The sequence below is a fragment of the Pygoscelis adeliae genome, unplaced genomic scaffold, assembly GCF_000699105.1.
Source record: "Pygoscelis adeliae isolate BGI_AS28 unplaced genomic scaffold, ASM69910v1 Scaffold397, whole genome shotgun sequence".
Lineage (NCBI taxonomy): Eukaryota > Metazoa > Chordata > Aves > Sphenisciformes > Spheniscidae > Pygoscelis > Pygoscelis adeliae.
Window position 1 is genome coordinate 466,295 of NW_008825212.1, and position 17,131 is coordinate 483,425.

Sequence of the window (17,131 nt, forward strand, 5' to 3'; positions counted from 1 at the left end):
CCCTCATACTGGAGATTCCTTTCCTCTCCCTGCCCCTTCACCCTGTCCCCTCCCAGAGGTGTGCTGCAAGAAGGAGGAAAGATCAGAATTAATATTTCTGTTATTTTCAGATGTCATAAGTTAGATAACACTGGGGATGCAAATATTCTAGACGTGTATTTTTGAATGGTGAACAGAAGCATCTCCCTCGCACTGTGGACAGCATTTGTGGCAAGCTGTACTGAATCCTTGTTATCCTGCAACAAAACTGATGGTACATAGAGGTGCAGAGGCTCTCACGTGCTGGCCATGAACCCAGTCTTCTGGTGTTCAGTAAGAACTGTTCTGTAGACCTCGGGGCACTGCTGCAGGGTTATTTGGTTCCAGTGTTGCTATTATGCCTGTAAATAAGGAGCAGTCATCGTTCCAGGTAGAGAAGCTGAGCAATCGCAACATGAAGACCCTTGCTTTCTAATTGAGGCTCCTAGATTACGCATCAGTGCAACCTTAAACACAGGACCTCGTTCATGTAACAACACAATCTTCATTGTGCACTTGCCTTTACAGGGTGAATTGCATCTTTTCACTACATACATCTTGTTTTTATCTGGCTCATCCTGCAGTTTCGGTTCCAAAAATAGACACTGTGCATGAATATGTACACACATGCGCTTTTCAGCTCTGTTACTCCTTTATAGATGACCTCCTTTATAGCAGTGATGAGCATCATGTAAGAGTATTACTCGTTCCTCGTGATACACACATAAAGCCGTAAGCAGGGAGAGGCGTGCGCGTCTTATATTCAGTCTCAAAGCATTGGTTGTAAATGTGTCCAGGTTAGAAAGACACCTTGATTGCTCAGGACGAGAGGACCTATGAAGAGTATTTGTGGTTGCTTGGGCTTCTGTTTCAACACCTAGAAATTCAGGTCATGCCAAGCATAATTTAGCGGTAACTCCAGAAATAGTGATGTTTTGATACTCGGAGAAGCCACACGAATGCCACTGACTTGAAATGAATTTAATTGAAGTGGGAAAAGGCATGCACGTCCTAGACATCCCACACCTTCAGTTGCCCTGGGAAAAATCAGAGCCCATGCTTGGATCCTCCAGGGAGACACGTTGCATGAATGGGGAAGAATCAGGATTAATATTTCTGCTACTTTCAGATGTCAACAGTAAGATGACACAAGGGGGGCAAGCATTTTGCAGAAGCACCCACCAGACACACTGTCAGGGTGTAGGAATGGGAATCTCCTGCTGTATCCTGCAGCATTAAAACTCATGAATATCTCTATTTCATAACTATTTATCCTTGACCTGTGTGCAAAAAGAATGAAGCACTTTGTTTCACATGCAGCATCTGGCAGAACCATGAATTTTACATGTAGTCGCTCCATGTTAATCAGCGGAGTTGAATAGTTGGTGGAAGCTATTTTGGTCCCCAGTATTGCAGAGTCTTTTAAAGAGTCAATGGGAGGTTTTTTTGCGGGTGCATCTGAGCTGCCAACACGTTCTGTTGTCAGTGACACAGGGAATTTCTAGAAATGATGAGAAGGAATTCCAAGGCTCTGCCATTATAATTTAGCTAACTGATCATTATTTAGACTAGGAAAATATGGAACAAAGTTAATTCAGAAGTACAGTTCTTAATTGCTCTCAGTAACATTATCTGTAAAACATAACTCCAAATCTTGCAGGGTTATTCGTTGTGCAGTGCTCATCATTTGATAAAACTCTGGAAACTGCTGTACATAGATAGAGTTTAAACAATACCTGAGGGGGAGGACAGATTTTTTTCATGGTATGTCCACGCTGAACTACTTTGGCAGTAGGTGAAAGAAGATGTCCTCGCTCTTACATATTGAGACTCCTGGCAGTCCTTAGTGCCGAGTGTCTACACCAGAAAATCATGTTAGCTGATTGCCACTCTGCTAATGTTAGGTACAGATACATGGTGTGGTCTCTGTCTGCTGTGGTTGCAGGCTTTAAGATTTGGAAATATGATTACAGTGTAGCTGATGTAACACAAAATTTTCAGGGAGCCTGAAGTTTAAAAACACCGACTCCTTTTCTGGGGGTGCTGAGTCAAATGCCAGTGGTACTTTAAAATGCCAGTTTGTGAACTTATCCAGCACTTATTGAAGCTGTAAGAAAAGGGAGAAGTCTCAGGGCATCTGGCCTTTAAGTACAAGGGCTGTATTTTAGCACGTGCCATAGAGGAAGCAGGTGAGTTGGAGAGAAACCTGTAGATTCCTCCAGCTGGGATTGTGGCTGTGGGACTGCAGGGCAGGTCTCTGTAGCAGTTTTCTAGTGTCTTCTCCAAGTGTTTAGCCTGTTGCCTCTTGCACTTTCCTGTGAGCTTAATCAGTTTTACCTGTCCTCTAGCTTGTTTTTGTGTGTGTGTGTCTCTAGAGCGTGGCTTTGGATGGTGCCTCCAGAGGATTTCCTTTCTGCACCTTCGCTGGTGATGACCAGAGCTGACCCTCTGCCTCTGGCCTTTCATGCTCATGTAGGCTGTCTCTCCTCTGCTTCTCCACAGCCCCCTCACCACAGTTTATTTGATTTTGCTTGGATTTCCCCAACTTTGTATAAGTTTTGTCTGTCTTTTGGCTGTTAAATTCTCATAGTCTCCTGCCACCCCTTTTTTTTGGTCACAAGTCAGCCCAAAGCACCCAATGGGTGCTGAGATCACGTTTATTTACAAGATGGCTTGCTTCAAGTCAGTGGCAGCACAGCAACGTCATATCATCACTCAGGAAGGCTGTGTATGTAGTTGTGCAGTTCAGTCATAGCAGCCCCATGATCTTTTGCTTCTTCAACACTTTTTGCAACAAAAAGTGCAACAAAGCAGCTTCCCGTTGTGGTCAGGGGGTACACCAAACCCTGTATTATTCAGTCATTGTGACTTTATGCTGTGAAGAGCATGGTTTAAGCTGCCCCAGACTTTCTTCCTATTCATCTTTGAATTAGACTAGCTGGTATTCTTGAACAGGGTAGCTGGTATTCTTCAGCAAGGTATGCCTGTTCCACCCCTCATTCCCCATGCTTATAGTAGAAGCTGGATCTGCTTTAAGGTCATGTTCAAAATGCTGTGGTCCTGCCCAGACCCATCCCGGAGTTCTCTGCCCAGTGTAATGCATTTGTTTTGTTTTGTTTTGTTTTGTTTTGTTTTGTTTTACAATTCTTTTTAAGGAAAATGCAAAAAACGAGGAGATGGTTTGAAACTGGAAAATGACCCTCAGGAGGTGAGTCACCTTGAATGCAGATGTCTGCCTCTTAGCGGGAGGCCTCTAGTCCACCTTTGGTCCATGGAGAGTAAGTTCTATATTTGTTTCTGCTTTAAGGCCGGCCTGGCAGGCGGATGAGGGGCAGTGTGATCCCTGATGCTCTTCGCTCTTTTTCCCATGCGTTTTATCCTTGTTCGTGCCCTCACCACAACTTTCCTGCTGTTTTCCATTCTGTCTTTTGGGAATGACTGCGCCCCAGATGTTTACTCGGTAGCTTTGTGCCTGTCTGCACATGGGCAGTGGCAGGAAGTCCTTTTGTAATGGACTTCTTGTGAGACCTGAAGAAGTCACTTGATGCTGTGCTCTCTGGCTGCTCCTTAAAACTGAGCTAACAATTACCTTTTAACACCCTTTGAAATATAGAGGAGGAAGGGGCAATAGAAGTGCTACCTAGCGCGTAAAAGTAAACAGAGCGGATTCCTCAAGGCTCTTGCACGAATGTGTCTCCTTTGGATCTTCTGCTGTAGAACAAAGTGCTGTACGGGAGACCATACTGCCGCCTTCCCCAAACTGCATTTGGGCTGCCAGTGAACTTCCATGGCGTATCTTTCAAAAGATGTATGATTTTATCCTCAAGAAAAATTCAGTTTAAAGGCACTTGATCCCATGATCTCTGCTGCAGCTCTTAAAGAGCTTTATTGCTCCTGTTCATGTGTCAGTGCCCTTCGGGGCTCTGCACAGACGGTGTTCTGGTACTCGCTCAATAACCGCTTTGTTGAAATTGATGGGAAAGGCAGCACCACTGATATGCAGAGAGGTGAGCACTCAGTTCTGGGGATGGGTCAAGGCAGTGAAGAGTTACCTGTTACACCAGGGTGCCAGTCCTGCTCAATCTGTGTGGTCAGATTACGGATATTTTCTTTTAAAATATTCTCCTATGGGAAGAAGCCTCTGTGAGAACAGATATCACAGCTGCTTCTTCCTTTGCAAACCTGGGTGCATTTTCCACTCCTGGGAAATGAGTGAGAATTGTTCCATAGGCACCAAATTGCAACAGGAGCCTTGGAGGTTGAGTTGTGACCAGAACTGTACTTTGCAGCATGCAGAGTCCAAATGATGAAAAACAAATCAGGTACTAATAAATACTTTCAGCCGTGCATGGGAGAAACTCAGTAGAAACTACAGCCTGGCTTTATGCACCAGAAGCATTAGAAGTACAGTCAATGTTTGGGTCGGCAAAGAGATGGGGTGGGAGCTGTGTCCTCTGTCCTCTATCCTGTAGCTTATATGGAGTTATCTTGTCAATGCAGGATTTGGGGCACAGGGGAAAGAGGAGGGGGTGGGTTTTAGCATTTGCTGTCAGACGTTTTTTTCAGAGACTGTCGGGTGCTTCACATCCTGCTCCTGTGGGCAATGGAAGCTGTGAACCACCAGGTATCTTGCTTAAATAATGATGTGAAATCCACAGATACTTCTTATAGTGGCTGTCACTTTAGAAAGTTTGCCTGTTCAGCACTGTATCAGTTGTGTTCTGTACAAGCCTGAAGTTGAATCAAGTTATTTACTCTTCTTTTGCCTTTATTTCCTCAGGCAGAGTCAGAAATGGCTTTGGATGCAGAGTTTCTGGATGTCTATAAAAACTGCAATGGCGTAGTGATGATGTTTGACATCACCAAACAGTGGTAAGACATCTTCAGCGGCATGCACCATGTGATTCTCACTTGTTTAGTGAAAACAAATGACTTCTAGATCTCTTGATTCCCGGATAGACTCTGGAGCTGATAACCAGCCTAATGGGTTGAAGCAAGCTTGTATCCCTTAAAATAATACCTTTATCTTCTGACATGTCTTTTAATATATTCCTCTCCTGGGCTTGTTTCAAACAAGCAGTCTCCCTGTGGGCTTGTGTACTGCAGTTTCTGATATACTGCTGTCTGAGGCTTGATAATTAGTGCTATCACAGGTGCAAAGAATGCTGGGCATGTTACAAACCCGTGCTCTACAGAGCACAAGGGAAAGGGGAATGCTAGTGAGAAATTCACAGGAAGACTGGTATTAGTGAGGATTATTTAGAGACCCTAGGCTGCATTAATGTACAGAAATAATGAACTGTTCATGTTGCACATCTGCTGAGGAGGTGAGAGGCATATGGAAGCCAGAGTGGAAAGAGGAGGTGGTAAGACTTCCCGCTTTATATTTAAGCTTGTGTTTTACAGGTTTGGTATAGGTCAGTGAGCCCATTGACAGCTGAAGGGAAGGAATCCTTTTCTTCTGCTGATCCCACACAGTTTTGTAGGACTGAGAGAAATATTGCTGTAGGAGATGTGAGGTTGCAGGTGGAAGTGGATTATTGAACTTGTCAAGTTGTTTTTGAATAAAGAATCATACAAACATATTTACAGTTAATGTATTTCTCTGAGGGGGGGCAAAGAAGCCACAGTCTTGGGAGGATTTTGGGAAAAAATTTCTTTGTTTTTTTTTCTGTGATTTGTGTATGAAACTGCTCACAGAATGATGTTTCCCACTCATCTGCCTGTATCTCTCTCTCCTATGGTGAAGGACATTTAACTACATTCTGAGGGAGCTTCCTAAAGTGCCGACCCACGTTCCAGTGTGCGTGCTTGGGAATTACCGAGACATGGGGGAGCACCGGGTCATTCTGCCCGGTGATGTGCGGGACCTCATTGACAATCTAAACAGGTAAGATGGCACCATGGTCACCCGGCAGGGGAGCAGACCTCGGCTACTCTCTGTCATCAGCCGTAGATAACTGTATTGCTGCTGTGTTTCAACGTACATCACGTTCATCCTCGGACCCTGTGCCTAGCTTTTGGGCTTTCGTAGCTCCAAGTGTCTCATACAGCAGCTTCAGTTTATATGATAGGCTCTTTTTCCTTTGATCTAGGAGCCTGTACTGGGCAGATTGTTAGCTATATTCCTGGAAACAATGAGTGCCTGCCAGCATGTGCCTTTCGGAAGCACTTTTCCCAACAAGTCATCTTTTCTTTACTGAAAGAGTGGTTAAACATTGGAACAGGCTGCCCAGGGAAGCGGTTGAGTCACCATCCCTGGAAGTATTTAAAAGACATGTAGATGAGGCGCTTAGGGACATGGTTTAGTGGGCATGGGGGTGTTGGGTCAACGGTTGGACTCGATGATCTTAGAGGTCTTTTCCAACCTTAATGATTCTATGATTCTTCTTCCTGGGTTGTCCTTCTCTTGTGAAAGAATCCTCTCCCTGCAGCACAACTGTTCTCTACTCCAAATAATTCTGCTACGAAAGAGCCAGCTAGTGCAGCTGTCTTCCTTGTTCTTCCTCTGAGAGCACCCCCACACAGCATTTACTGGGCACGGCCAAGTCATGCGCCTCCCTTGCCAGCCAGTCAAGATTTTCCCTTATGCAGAGATCTGAGGCTCTCTGTTATTTAGTATAAAATATTATTTGTTGTTCAGGATTCGATAGATTGTACCTTTTTGTGTGGTTTTATGTTTTTAAGGCATTTTTTTCATTTTCATAGTCTCTTACTTGTTTGTGCCTGTGTCAGGCACACAGAAATGATACCAGTTTTAAGGCTTGATTCCGTAATGTAATAATTTCTTTACAAGTTCATCTCTGTGTGTGACTTAGCTGAGTTTAATGCCCACTGCTGATGCTTGTGACTTAATGTAGGTCTGTTTGTGGTTATAAAAAAAAAACCAACCCTTCACTGAGAAATGAACAGCTTGTACAGCTGTGAAACCCCCAGTTTAGTAAACCAATGGCCCAGTGGCCTGACGTAGTATTTCTTAGTCTGGCAGCCCCATGACACTGCAACACAACAGCCGGGTTCTGCCACCCTTCAGGAGGAACAAAGTGTGAATTTTGTCTGTAAACAAAATAACGAGTCCCTAGCAGAATGACCTGCTAGCCTATATTTGGGGATTGAGGGGTTGGCTTGTAAATGAGGATTGTTCATGGTATGTAGTTCAGCAAGTGCCTCTTCTGTGTGTATGCAGTCCTTGTCCTTTGTACAGTTTTCTTCTCTCTACCTATCTGGTTGAGACAGGCCTCCCGGCTCCTCATATTTTCGCTATGCTGAGTCTTCCATGAAGAACAGCTTTGGCCTCAAGTACCTGCACAAGTTCTTCAACATCCCCTTCTTGCAGCTGCAGGTAAGACAGAGGGTATTCCCCTGATGTGCTGGGCGAGTGGGACAGATTTCATTTTCTCTGTCTCTAAGGCGGGAATGTAGTATTTGGGGTTTCTTTTGTTGTTAAAGGATCCTGAGTAGATTTTTGTTTTCTTAAGAGTTGTTAACAAAATTATGTTAGTACATTGGTGCCTGTGACTTAAACATGTCTCTGCTTGCGAGAGGACTCTTCTCTGCTGTGTTCGTGAATGCTTACCTCTGGAGAAAGGCTCCAACGTGTTGAGTAACACTGGCAAGAAAATTGCATCCAGTGGTGTAGTTACCAAGTCAAAAATGTTACGTATGCACATTTGTTAAACTTTGTATTTAAATTCTGTTCAGTTAAAACTCAGATGAGAAGAGGTTTGGTCATGAACTGAACCGTTCAGGGACAACTGTTTGCTGAAGATCTTTGCCCTGACGATAACTGATCTGCTTGGATCCTATGCACATAGATCCAAGTCTCATATTTCCTTCATAATTGAGGCTTCTTGGGTGGACTGAGTGGAAAGGCAAAGGCTGAATGGGCATGGCAGGGTGGAATTCTCAGCTGTGGTCCTTTAGAAAAGGACCTTTTGGGTTGATCATACAGGAGTCCTTTGGGATCAACATCATATGCTTTTTGGGGATACATACAATGTTGTATCATTGTTCTCTTTTGGATAGAAAAAAACAGGCAGTTGATCTTGATTATCTTTCACCAGTAATTGAAATGTCTGTGTGTATTTTTATATAAATAATCCCCACTGAAATGCTAGTTCAGAAGAAGCTTGGATATATTAGTGGATGTTACCACGTCCTCAGGCTGCAGAGCAGAAAGAACCAGGACAAGAAAATTGAATGTATAAAAACCCAGTGAAACAAGTCAAACAGTAAATTTTTGAGGAGGAAGTTGTAGAAATCTGAGATATAAACCCAACTTGGTGCTCAGTGGAGGAGACTGAAATCTACCAGCATGGTTAAATGGTTGGTTAAATGTTTGGTTTTATAACCTCGGCTCCTATGGTAAAGTGATGTCTTGTGGAAACCATGCAGAATAATTAGTTCCCAGGTTACTTTTGTTGGTTTTGTAGATCTCTCCTTTTTTTCTCAAATAGATGTTCATAAGAGACAAAGACAGCTGGCACAGCTTTCCTGCCAGATTTGTTTCTGAAAGCTGCTCAGAATGATACTGTTAATAATCAGTATATGTGATGACTTTCCTAGCCATAGTTATAAGCAGGAAATACCGAAGCATTTGTAGTATCAGTTTTGCTTGGAAGCAGCTTTAGGATGCGAGTCTTGGGGGACCTTTCATTTAAATGTTCTGTGTATAAGTAAACATGATCTATTAATTAGAGACTGAAAGCAGTTGGGACACTTAGATAAGGTAATTGGCCCCAAAGCCAAAGAACTTCTTGGACAAATCTTGGTCTTCAGGGAAATAGAAACAATAAATCTGTTATAACCTTCAGCTGTTTGGAGAGTCCAGTGACAGTTGCTTAGGAGAGGTGAGGGAGACGGGGTGACCAGCCCACATTTACTCTCCTGTTTAGTGGGCTCGGGGTAGCACTGGGGGTAGTCCAAAAGATGCAGGTGCCACGTAATGAGACTCCCAAATCCTGTGTTTTTCATGTAATGTAATTTAATAATTCATCACTGCAGAAACAAAGCTGAAAAGACTTCTCATTACAGTTTAGTTCCCAAAATGTGCAAGGGGAGATTTGGGTGGGCACATGTAAACCATGCTTGTAAATATGTTTGCTCTGTTCTTTGTAGCTCGATGCAGAAGGTGGCAGTTGAGGAGGTTGTCCTATGCCTGTCATTCAAAGAGACAGTGATCAGACCACAGCTGCCTGGCTTTTCCTTTAAAACAGCAATGCCAAAACTAATTCCTGCAGTTCTGTGCTCATACAGGGATTGCAGACGGGTGCTTTTCTGTGCATTCTGAAAAAAATCACAGCGTAGGATACAATGTGGAGATGGCTTGTTTCACTTCCCTCTGGTGTGCAAGAGATCCCTGGCCTTGCTATGCTGTGCCGAGGCAGGTGACACTGCAAATTTGGAGGCTTTTGGTTGCTTCCCCAGGCTTTGGGGCTTTACTTGATGTCAAACTTCAGCCAAGATGTGCTGCACTTAGTTTTTCCAGTGCTGCTTGCATTTGTGCCTCAGGTTTATTAGAAGAGCTTCATGCTGCTCCGCAGTAGCTGCTGCTGGGTGGCTCTGGGCGTTTTGCTGCTCCTGGAGACCCACTGGGAGTCTTGCCTTTGAGTGCACGGGGAGCCAGGGCTGGCCCCGCTGGGCCTGATTAACAACCAGTGCAGCATGATGTTAAAATTTGTTGGAAAATCACAGCTAGACTTAATTCCTAAAGGTTCTGCGTATACCTTCAGAGAGACTTGCCAGTAAGAGGCTCCAGAAAGGAGTCATTTCCCTGATACTTTGGTGCAAAGCAGGGTTAAAGGAGAGGAATGCTACCAGGTATTAAATGCACATATCATTTAATCAGTCTCGGTCGACTTCTGAGGTTTCTCTGTGTTCCTCAGCCTAGCCTCCCACAGCTCTCAAGGGGAAGAGTTGTTGTTCAGCTGTATGCAAGATTCCACGCTGCCCTTTAGCAGAGTTGGTGTTCAGTGCATTGGTTTTACGTTGCACGTTTCTGTGTTCAGCTTACATTCATGCATCTTTCATGAAGAAAGCGGTGGCTGAAATTCATACCCCCAGTATAGAGCACGTTCCCTCTAGCAGCCTGGGCTCTTCAATTATTTATCAGTTCCTTTCCAGGGGAAGGATTGTCAAACCTGAGAATGCAGTTTAGCTGTAGGTATTGCTGGTGGCCCACATAACGTGCAAATGTGATCAGGTCAACCGGGCCTTCGGATGCTGCACTGGAAGGAGACAAATTCTGCAGACAGCTGAAATTGCCTTTTCCCAGGAAGCACTTGAAAGTGGCTTTCAGCCAAATCATTAGTCTGTAGCACAGTATTTATTCCCTTCTTTTGGGTCATTGCTAAAAATAAGCTGTTTCTTTAATATTTTAATACCGGCTTGGTAAAATAGAATTTATTTTTTAAGTATTTGGAAGTCCCTTATTAGTGATGAATTTTAAAAAATTAAATGCAACTCTCTCTTAATTAAATCTAAGTTCTTAATTTACTGTAACCTGTGAAAATTGAAATAAATACAACTCTGGTATATGTCTTACTGCCAACATATGAGGAAAGGCAAAACACTTGTTTAATAAAAGTCATTATCTAAGTGCCTAAGGTAAGCATTGGAGAGCAGCGTCCCTTCTGTCTCTATTTATTCAGCTAATTTGCTCAGCATTTATTTCACTCGTCTTAGGAAACTAAGGACAAAGAAGCAGAAAACTTGCTCTTTTTTGTCTCATTTTTGCTTACACTGTATTAATAACATAAAAGGATGAAATCTATTACTTCTAAAATCTTGAATTTCTTGAATCTTGAATTCTAAAATCTAGAATTACTTCTAAAATCTTGATTAGTACTTCTGTTTAGTGTAGCAAGTTTAAATAGGTATAGCATATTTTGCTGAAACTTTCTTGTCTGTATACCACAATAAAGGGCATTCGAGTTAACTAATGACTTCATAATTCTTTGTATACATGTTAATTGAAGTCAAGTTTCCATCTGCATAGAGCTTATGAATATGATGAATAAAAATTACCTAGCAAAGGAAATATGGATCATTCCAAGCTCTCAACACAATGACAAAGGTAAAAATGAAGAATCTAAATGCCTTGGGAGCAGTAAATTAGCTTAAATGATCATAGAAGCTCTTAAATTTCAAGAAAGACTGTATCCTCCAGTAAATTAGCATGTTTAAATGTTATCAACCTTTAACATAGCTCAACCAGCTATGAATCACCTGGTCTTATAATACAAAATAAAAATTACTTAAGGCTTGCTTGCTGGTTTAAGTCATGGTAGAATTTGATATAAATCAATGTCCTGGTTTCGGCTGGGATGGAGTTAATTTTCTTCCAGTAGCTGGTACAGTGCTGTGTGTTGGATTTAGCATGAGAATAATGTGATAACACACTGATGTTTTAGTTGTTGCTGAGCAGTGTTTATACTAAGTCAAGGACTTCTCAGCTTTCTGTGCTCTGCCAGCGAGGAGGTGCACAAGAAGCTGGGAGGGGGCACAGCCAGGACAGCTGACCCCAACTGGCCAGAGGGACATTCCATACCATGGGACGTCATGCTCAGTACATAAACTGGGGGGAGTTGGCCGGGGGGCAGCGATTGCTGCTCAGGGACTGACTGGACGTCAGTCGGCAGGTGGTGAGAGGTTGCATCACCTCTTGGTGTTTTGGGGTTTTTTTCCCCTCCGTCCTGGGTTTTGTTCCTCCCTCTCTCTCTCTTTCTTGTTTTACTTTCCATTACAATTTATTAGTGGTGTTGTCGTTGTTGTTGTTATTGTTTTATTTCAAGTATTAAACTGTTCTTATCTCAACCCACGAGTTTTCTCACTTTAATTTTTCCGATTCTCTCGCCCATCCCACTGGGGTGGGGGGAGTGAGCGAGCGGCTGCGTGGTGCTCAGTTGCCAGCTGAGGTTAAACCCGATTCTCTCCCCTGTCCCACCGGGGGGGGTGGGTGAGCGAGCAGCTGCGTGGTGCTCAGTTGCTGTCTGGGGTTAAACCACGACAATCAGCCTGCCCCATGGAAGGCTCAAGCTGTGCCCTGACTACTCCCCTGGGCAGGGTAGTGTGGTGTGTTTTATGTAAGGCAGATGAGTTACTTGGTCTTTAAATTTGTACACTTTCTTGATAGCTCCAAAGTTGTCATGTCTATGAAACTGTATTGTCAATAGTATATGCATGTAAAGACCGAACACCATTGCTTTATACAAATGTTTGTCTTCCGATAGGGATTTTATTCTGTAAATTATGTAGTAGATTTCCTTTTGTGCTTTTTACTCTAATGGGATCTTTCTGCAGTGAGCATATGTGTTGTCAAACATGCAATTAAAAATTCACCACGGTTATTGACGCTAAATTTCAAAAATATTTGTCATAGTAGAAAGCTTAAATGTACGTTGAGGATAAGGCAGTTATAAAAGCAAAAACCTTTCCAGTTTGGAGGAAACCTGGGGTTTCTCTTCTGTCTCCTCCTGTCTGGGCGGTGGTACAGCTCGGCAGCCCGTGGCACCGGTGGACCCTGCTTTAACGGGCACTGTGCAGCACCGTGAGTCATCGGCCGTGTCTCAGCACAAGCTGTCCCTGCTTCCTGTGCCATCTAGTATGTAGGCAGTGGGAGAAGGAGGACTGATGCTTTCAGGCACTGAACATCATCACTTTTGACTCCAGAATTCGGTGTATAAACTGACTCGCGTGCCCCTTGCCCAGAGCCTTCCCAGGAGGCAAGCGGGGTGCCAGTGGTGGGAGCCTGGCCATTGCCAGTGCCTACCTGTGTGACAGCCGGCTGCATCTGAGCAGAGGGGAAGGGGCTCCGGTGCAGGGATTTGTACCGTGGAGTGGGGTGGTGGCCACAGACAGCTCTAGTCTTGGCCAGGGGATCCTGAATCGTGTTTCTGCAGAAACGGATGCTGTGTTAGCTCTGCGGCTTGGGGCCGTCGCAGAGCCAGGTCTGCTGGGCAGATGGGCGAGGAGGTTGGTGCTGGATCCACTGCAGGTGAGCCTTTGGAGCTGGCCGTGCCCGTGCAGTCTCAGCATAATGCGTGTGGTTATCGATCTCTTCTCGTTGCCATCCGGGCTATCGGGAGGAGTGTCCCATGACCATTTGCAATTGATTTTGAGCCTTTTAAGCCAGCACTTCCCCTCAGCTGAGGTTTTTGCTTGGTTTCTGTTGGAAATGTGGAAGGGAAATGACTGAATTAAGCTACCCTGTGTTACATTAGTGAAGCCAACTCACTTTATTACACGCTTGAAATGGACTGGAGTGTCTGTCCCCCATCTGTGGGGCAGCAACTGAAGGCAGAGGGGCTAAAATTCCATGGAGTTGACAGGTTGTGCTCACTCATCTGCCCTGGCAGTAAAAAGAAAATCATTGTGAGATTTTGCACCAGCTGGGTTCTACTCACAGGGGGACTTCTTTAGCACAGGGAAAAAAATAAAAGATCAGAATGAATGGGTTGCACAACTGTTCTCCACAGGAGTTGATACTGTTCTCCAAATGCAACTGGCGATGCTGTGTCTGAAGATCACACATTATTGATTTATGGTTGAGTATAGCTCGCAGAACAAATCACTTTCTTACACACAGACTTTCTAGATTAACGTACTTCTGCTACTGTTTCTGCTTCCCTTTGTGCTTCTGTATTTAAACTGAACACCGTGAGAGGGACCAAAGCTCCTGTTTAATTCATTGCTGTGGGTAAGAGTGGTGACACAAGATCTTGCTGCACCCTGTGAGCGCACAGAGATCTGTTACAATGACCCTTCCTGCTCAGACCCAGCTTGTTTTCCTTTCTTCAGAGGGAGACGTTGCTACGGCAGCTGGAGACGAATCAGCTGGATATTGATGCAACTTTGGAGGAGCTGTCAGTGCAGCAAGAGACAGAAGATCAAAACTACGAACTGTATGTCATTGAGCCATCTTTTCTAACTGTTTCGTTGCAGTCTAGGTGTCACATGAATGTTGGGCAGCCCCGGCTATGGCATGTGGCCAGACTGAAGGGTCCAATGAGTGACATTTAGGGTTTCTATGGGTCTTGTAAAATGTCATTTTTAAGCGGCATCACCTGAAATAAAGCATGCACTTGGGGATCCCTATGAAAGGGTCTGGTTCCTACAGGCACGTGATCTACAGGAGGGCGGTGGAAGTGGAGCTGAGCAGCACACCTGGAGGCAGCACATGCTGTAGGGATTGTAGATAAGTATGTTGTAGCCTCTGATGCTGAAAAGGGATGTTTTCCATCTGTCTACTGCTCAGAACACAAGTTGATTCCTCTTCTTCTGGCTATTGCATTCCTGTGTATTGTGTGTCTTATGATAGGCAGAAGGTAATAGCAACAACACTGTTGTCTTTTGTTCCCTTTGAATACTTCTAGACTCCTCAGTGCATTTCTGGTTTGAAATAGGGCCTAGTTCCTGCTGCCTTGTGTTTGTTCAGTGCCCTGTCAGCTTGCTTGCTGCTTGAAATGAGCTTTTGCCAGATTTAGCCCTGCAAAGCCAGTACATCTGTAGCACAGTGAACAGGAATCTCTTCAGATTTGTATGTTGTTGACAAATGTGTTCCGTGAATTCCCATTGCAGTAATGTGCAAGCCAGAAAAGTCAACCCCAGAATGAATTGGAAAAAGATTCTTTACAGGCAGCTTTATTTGGAAGTTGGAATTGATGATTATGAAATATTCATGCACAGCCATTTTGACAAGCATTTTTCAGACCAAGTTTCAAGTTCTATAACCTTGGTCAGTGTGTTTTCCTTTGTGAGAGCATTGAAATACCCCCTATACACACAAAGCAGTACTGTCTCCAGAGTGTTCACCTCATTCCTTTCCTTAGGGACTGGTTAGTCTCCTCATGCCTTCAGCAATTCTCTTGATGTCCCTACTCAAAGCACTGGGCTGTGCTGTCAGATTGTTTTCCATACTTTTGTCTATACTGCATCAGTAATGGGAAGATACTTAAAAGAATCAAGAGTTGGCAGAGCTGTTCCAAACTTACACCACGAGGTCATGCTACTTAGTCACCTCTCACCCTTACACCAGCTTTAGCATTTGCTGGACCCTCGCATGTGCTAATTCCGCTCACAAATCCAGCAGAAAACTATCTTCTGCCATACCTACTTCTGGATTAATCTGAGGTGGGCTGGCTCTGAGAAGCATCTGCTTAACACCAGAAAGTAAAGGAAGCAGCAGCAGTATGGGGCTGGCAGAGGTGGGATGGCAAGACCTCCTAGTTTCAGCAATGGGCTGGATCATCCCATCCAGTGTAACCACACCGACATACACCATTTTATAATATTGGTGTGCTTCCACTGCCAGAGAGTACCCTTTCTAGGTACGTGCTCCTGCAGAAATACTGTGATTACTAAAGAGTATCATTTGCAATGTGGTAGCATCCAGAATCCTAGGGCCAGACTGGTCACGTTGCTCTAGGCACTGCACACTAACAAGTCAAAAGGCACGTTCTTACCTTTTGCAAGCTCAGAGGAGTTTTTGATGCAGTTGGCGGTGGCTAGCATCACCTCAATAGACGCCCCTGAGTCATCTGCAGAAAATCGAAAGCCAGATAAACATTTGACCCATGTGTCAGTGCCCTGTCGTTTTCCAAACCACCTCATGAGATGGGGTGTGTGCACCTGAAGATGCTCACCACCCAGCACTGCAGGACAGGGCGCTGTAGCAAAGTACTGCTGCTCAGCTGCTGCGGAGGGCTTGCACTGCAGGTGGCTAATTGCACTATTAGGCTGCATAATTGGCTTAACATGGCATACGAAATACCTTAGCCGTGGTACCTGACAGAAGAGAAGTTGCTAAAATGTTAAAAGCAAGACTTCCCTAGGATTCTGGTTTAGCAAATAAACTGACATTTTTATGCAACTGGCCAACTTCTGCTTTCACTTCGGCTATTGCGCATTTATGTCTGTATACTGAAACTAATGTTCTTTGCTTTCAGAAAATAACACTTCTTTATAGAAAGGTCTTTAAAATATCCCTGGATGCTTCCTGCCTTGAGCCACTGATCCCAAAAGAAAAGCACCGGGCCGTGTCATGTCTGAATATTTTGATCACACTGACTAACACAGAGTGCTATTTTAGGATTTTTGAGGTTTTTCTCTGCACCCCAGGTAGAAACGAAGAGTCTGTTTCAGCGGCACCTCTCTGAAACAGACAAGCTGCTGAGGGGTTACTTCAACCCCAGAGTTGAAAAGTATACTCTTCCTGTGTTCATTTTTTATCCCTGCAGGAGCTCTTCAGGCTCAAGTCCTTTAGCCAAAGTCCCGATTTAAAGAAATAACCACAGTCATATGGCAGGGAACTCAGGTTTGGGTAAAGTTCCGATTCTTAGTAAACAGCTCAGGCTGGTGAACAGAGTATCTGTGGACACAACGACAGTATGTGGTGGGAATTACAGCTTGCAGTTGTGAGGCAGGTCTGCCGTGCTCATGATTAGGGCTTGGAAAGGTCCTTGCATCCATGCTTGTCAGATGCCCATCATTTTGGGATTATCATGCTTAACGTGCTGCTGCGGTGGATGTCAAAACGAGCACCTGGTGCATTGTCCTCTGACACTCGCCTCGTTACATACAGCACGTGCATTGGTGCAGTGTGACTTGCTGACCCTTGGCAGATGTGAAGCCCTTGTGTTTGCTGCGATTTCGACAGTACTTGGAGTTCTGCTGTCGGTCAGCACAAATTGCGCAGCAAGGGGAGGTGTCCACAGGCACTTGGGGCTGCAGGGCATGGTGTGGCTGCTGCAGCACCTCCTCCGAGGCAATTCCTGCTCTCCTGCCATAAAATCAGGCCATGGAACAAGGCGAACTGACAGCGCTAGGACATCTCGGTTATTTCATTCACCCCCGTGCATGTCTAGTAGCTGCTCTGTCACAATGACCAATGCTAAATTTGGATCAGAGAACAGAAAGAGAACAAGAACTCTTCCTCCTGCTGCAGCTGGGTACCTGAGGACAAAACGTCATTGCTCCAAAACGTGGATCCCAGAGAAAACACGAGGTGGCACACAACGCTGCCTCATCCGCCTTATGTAAGCCATCCCTTGGCAGCCACTGGCTGGGCTTTGCCTGTGTAAGACACATTTAGATGCTTCCAGGCCTTTCCCTGTGC

General features: G+C 44.5%; 1 protein-coding gene across 1 annotated transcript in view; it reads left to right on the plus strand.

The window, feature by feature from the left end:
- Window positions 1-17,131, plus strand: part of RABL6 (RAB, member RAS oncogene family-like 6) — a 62,215-nt gene that overhangs the window by 18,769 nt on the left and 26,315 nt on the right. Inside the window, exons 4-8 of the mRNA XM_009329046.1 lie at window positions 3,174-3,226; window positions 4,799-4,890; window positions 5,768-5,908; window positions 7,255-7,360; window positions 13,816-13,919. Of these exons, the coding sequence (XP_009327321.1) occupies window positions 3,174-3,226; window positions 4,799-4,890; window positions 5,768-5,908; window positions 7,255-7,360; window positions 13,816-13,919 (496 nt within the window). The remainder of the gene's footprint in view (window positions 1-3,173; window positions 3,227-4,798; window positions 4,891-5,767; window positions 5,909-7,254; window positions 7,361-13,815; window positions 13,920-17,131) is intronic.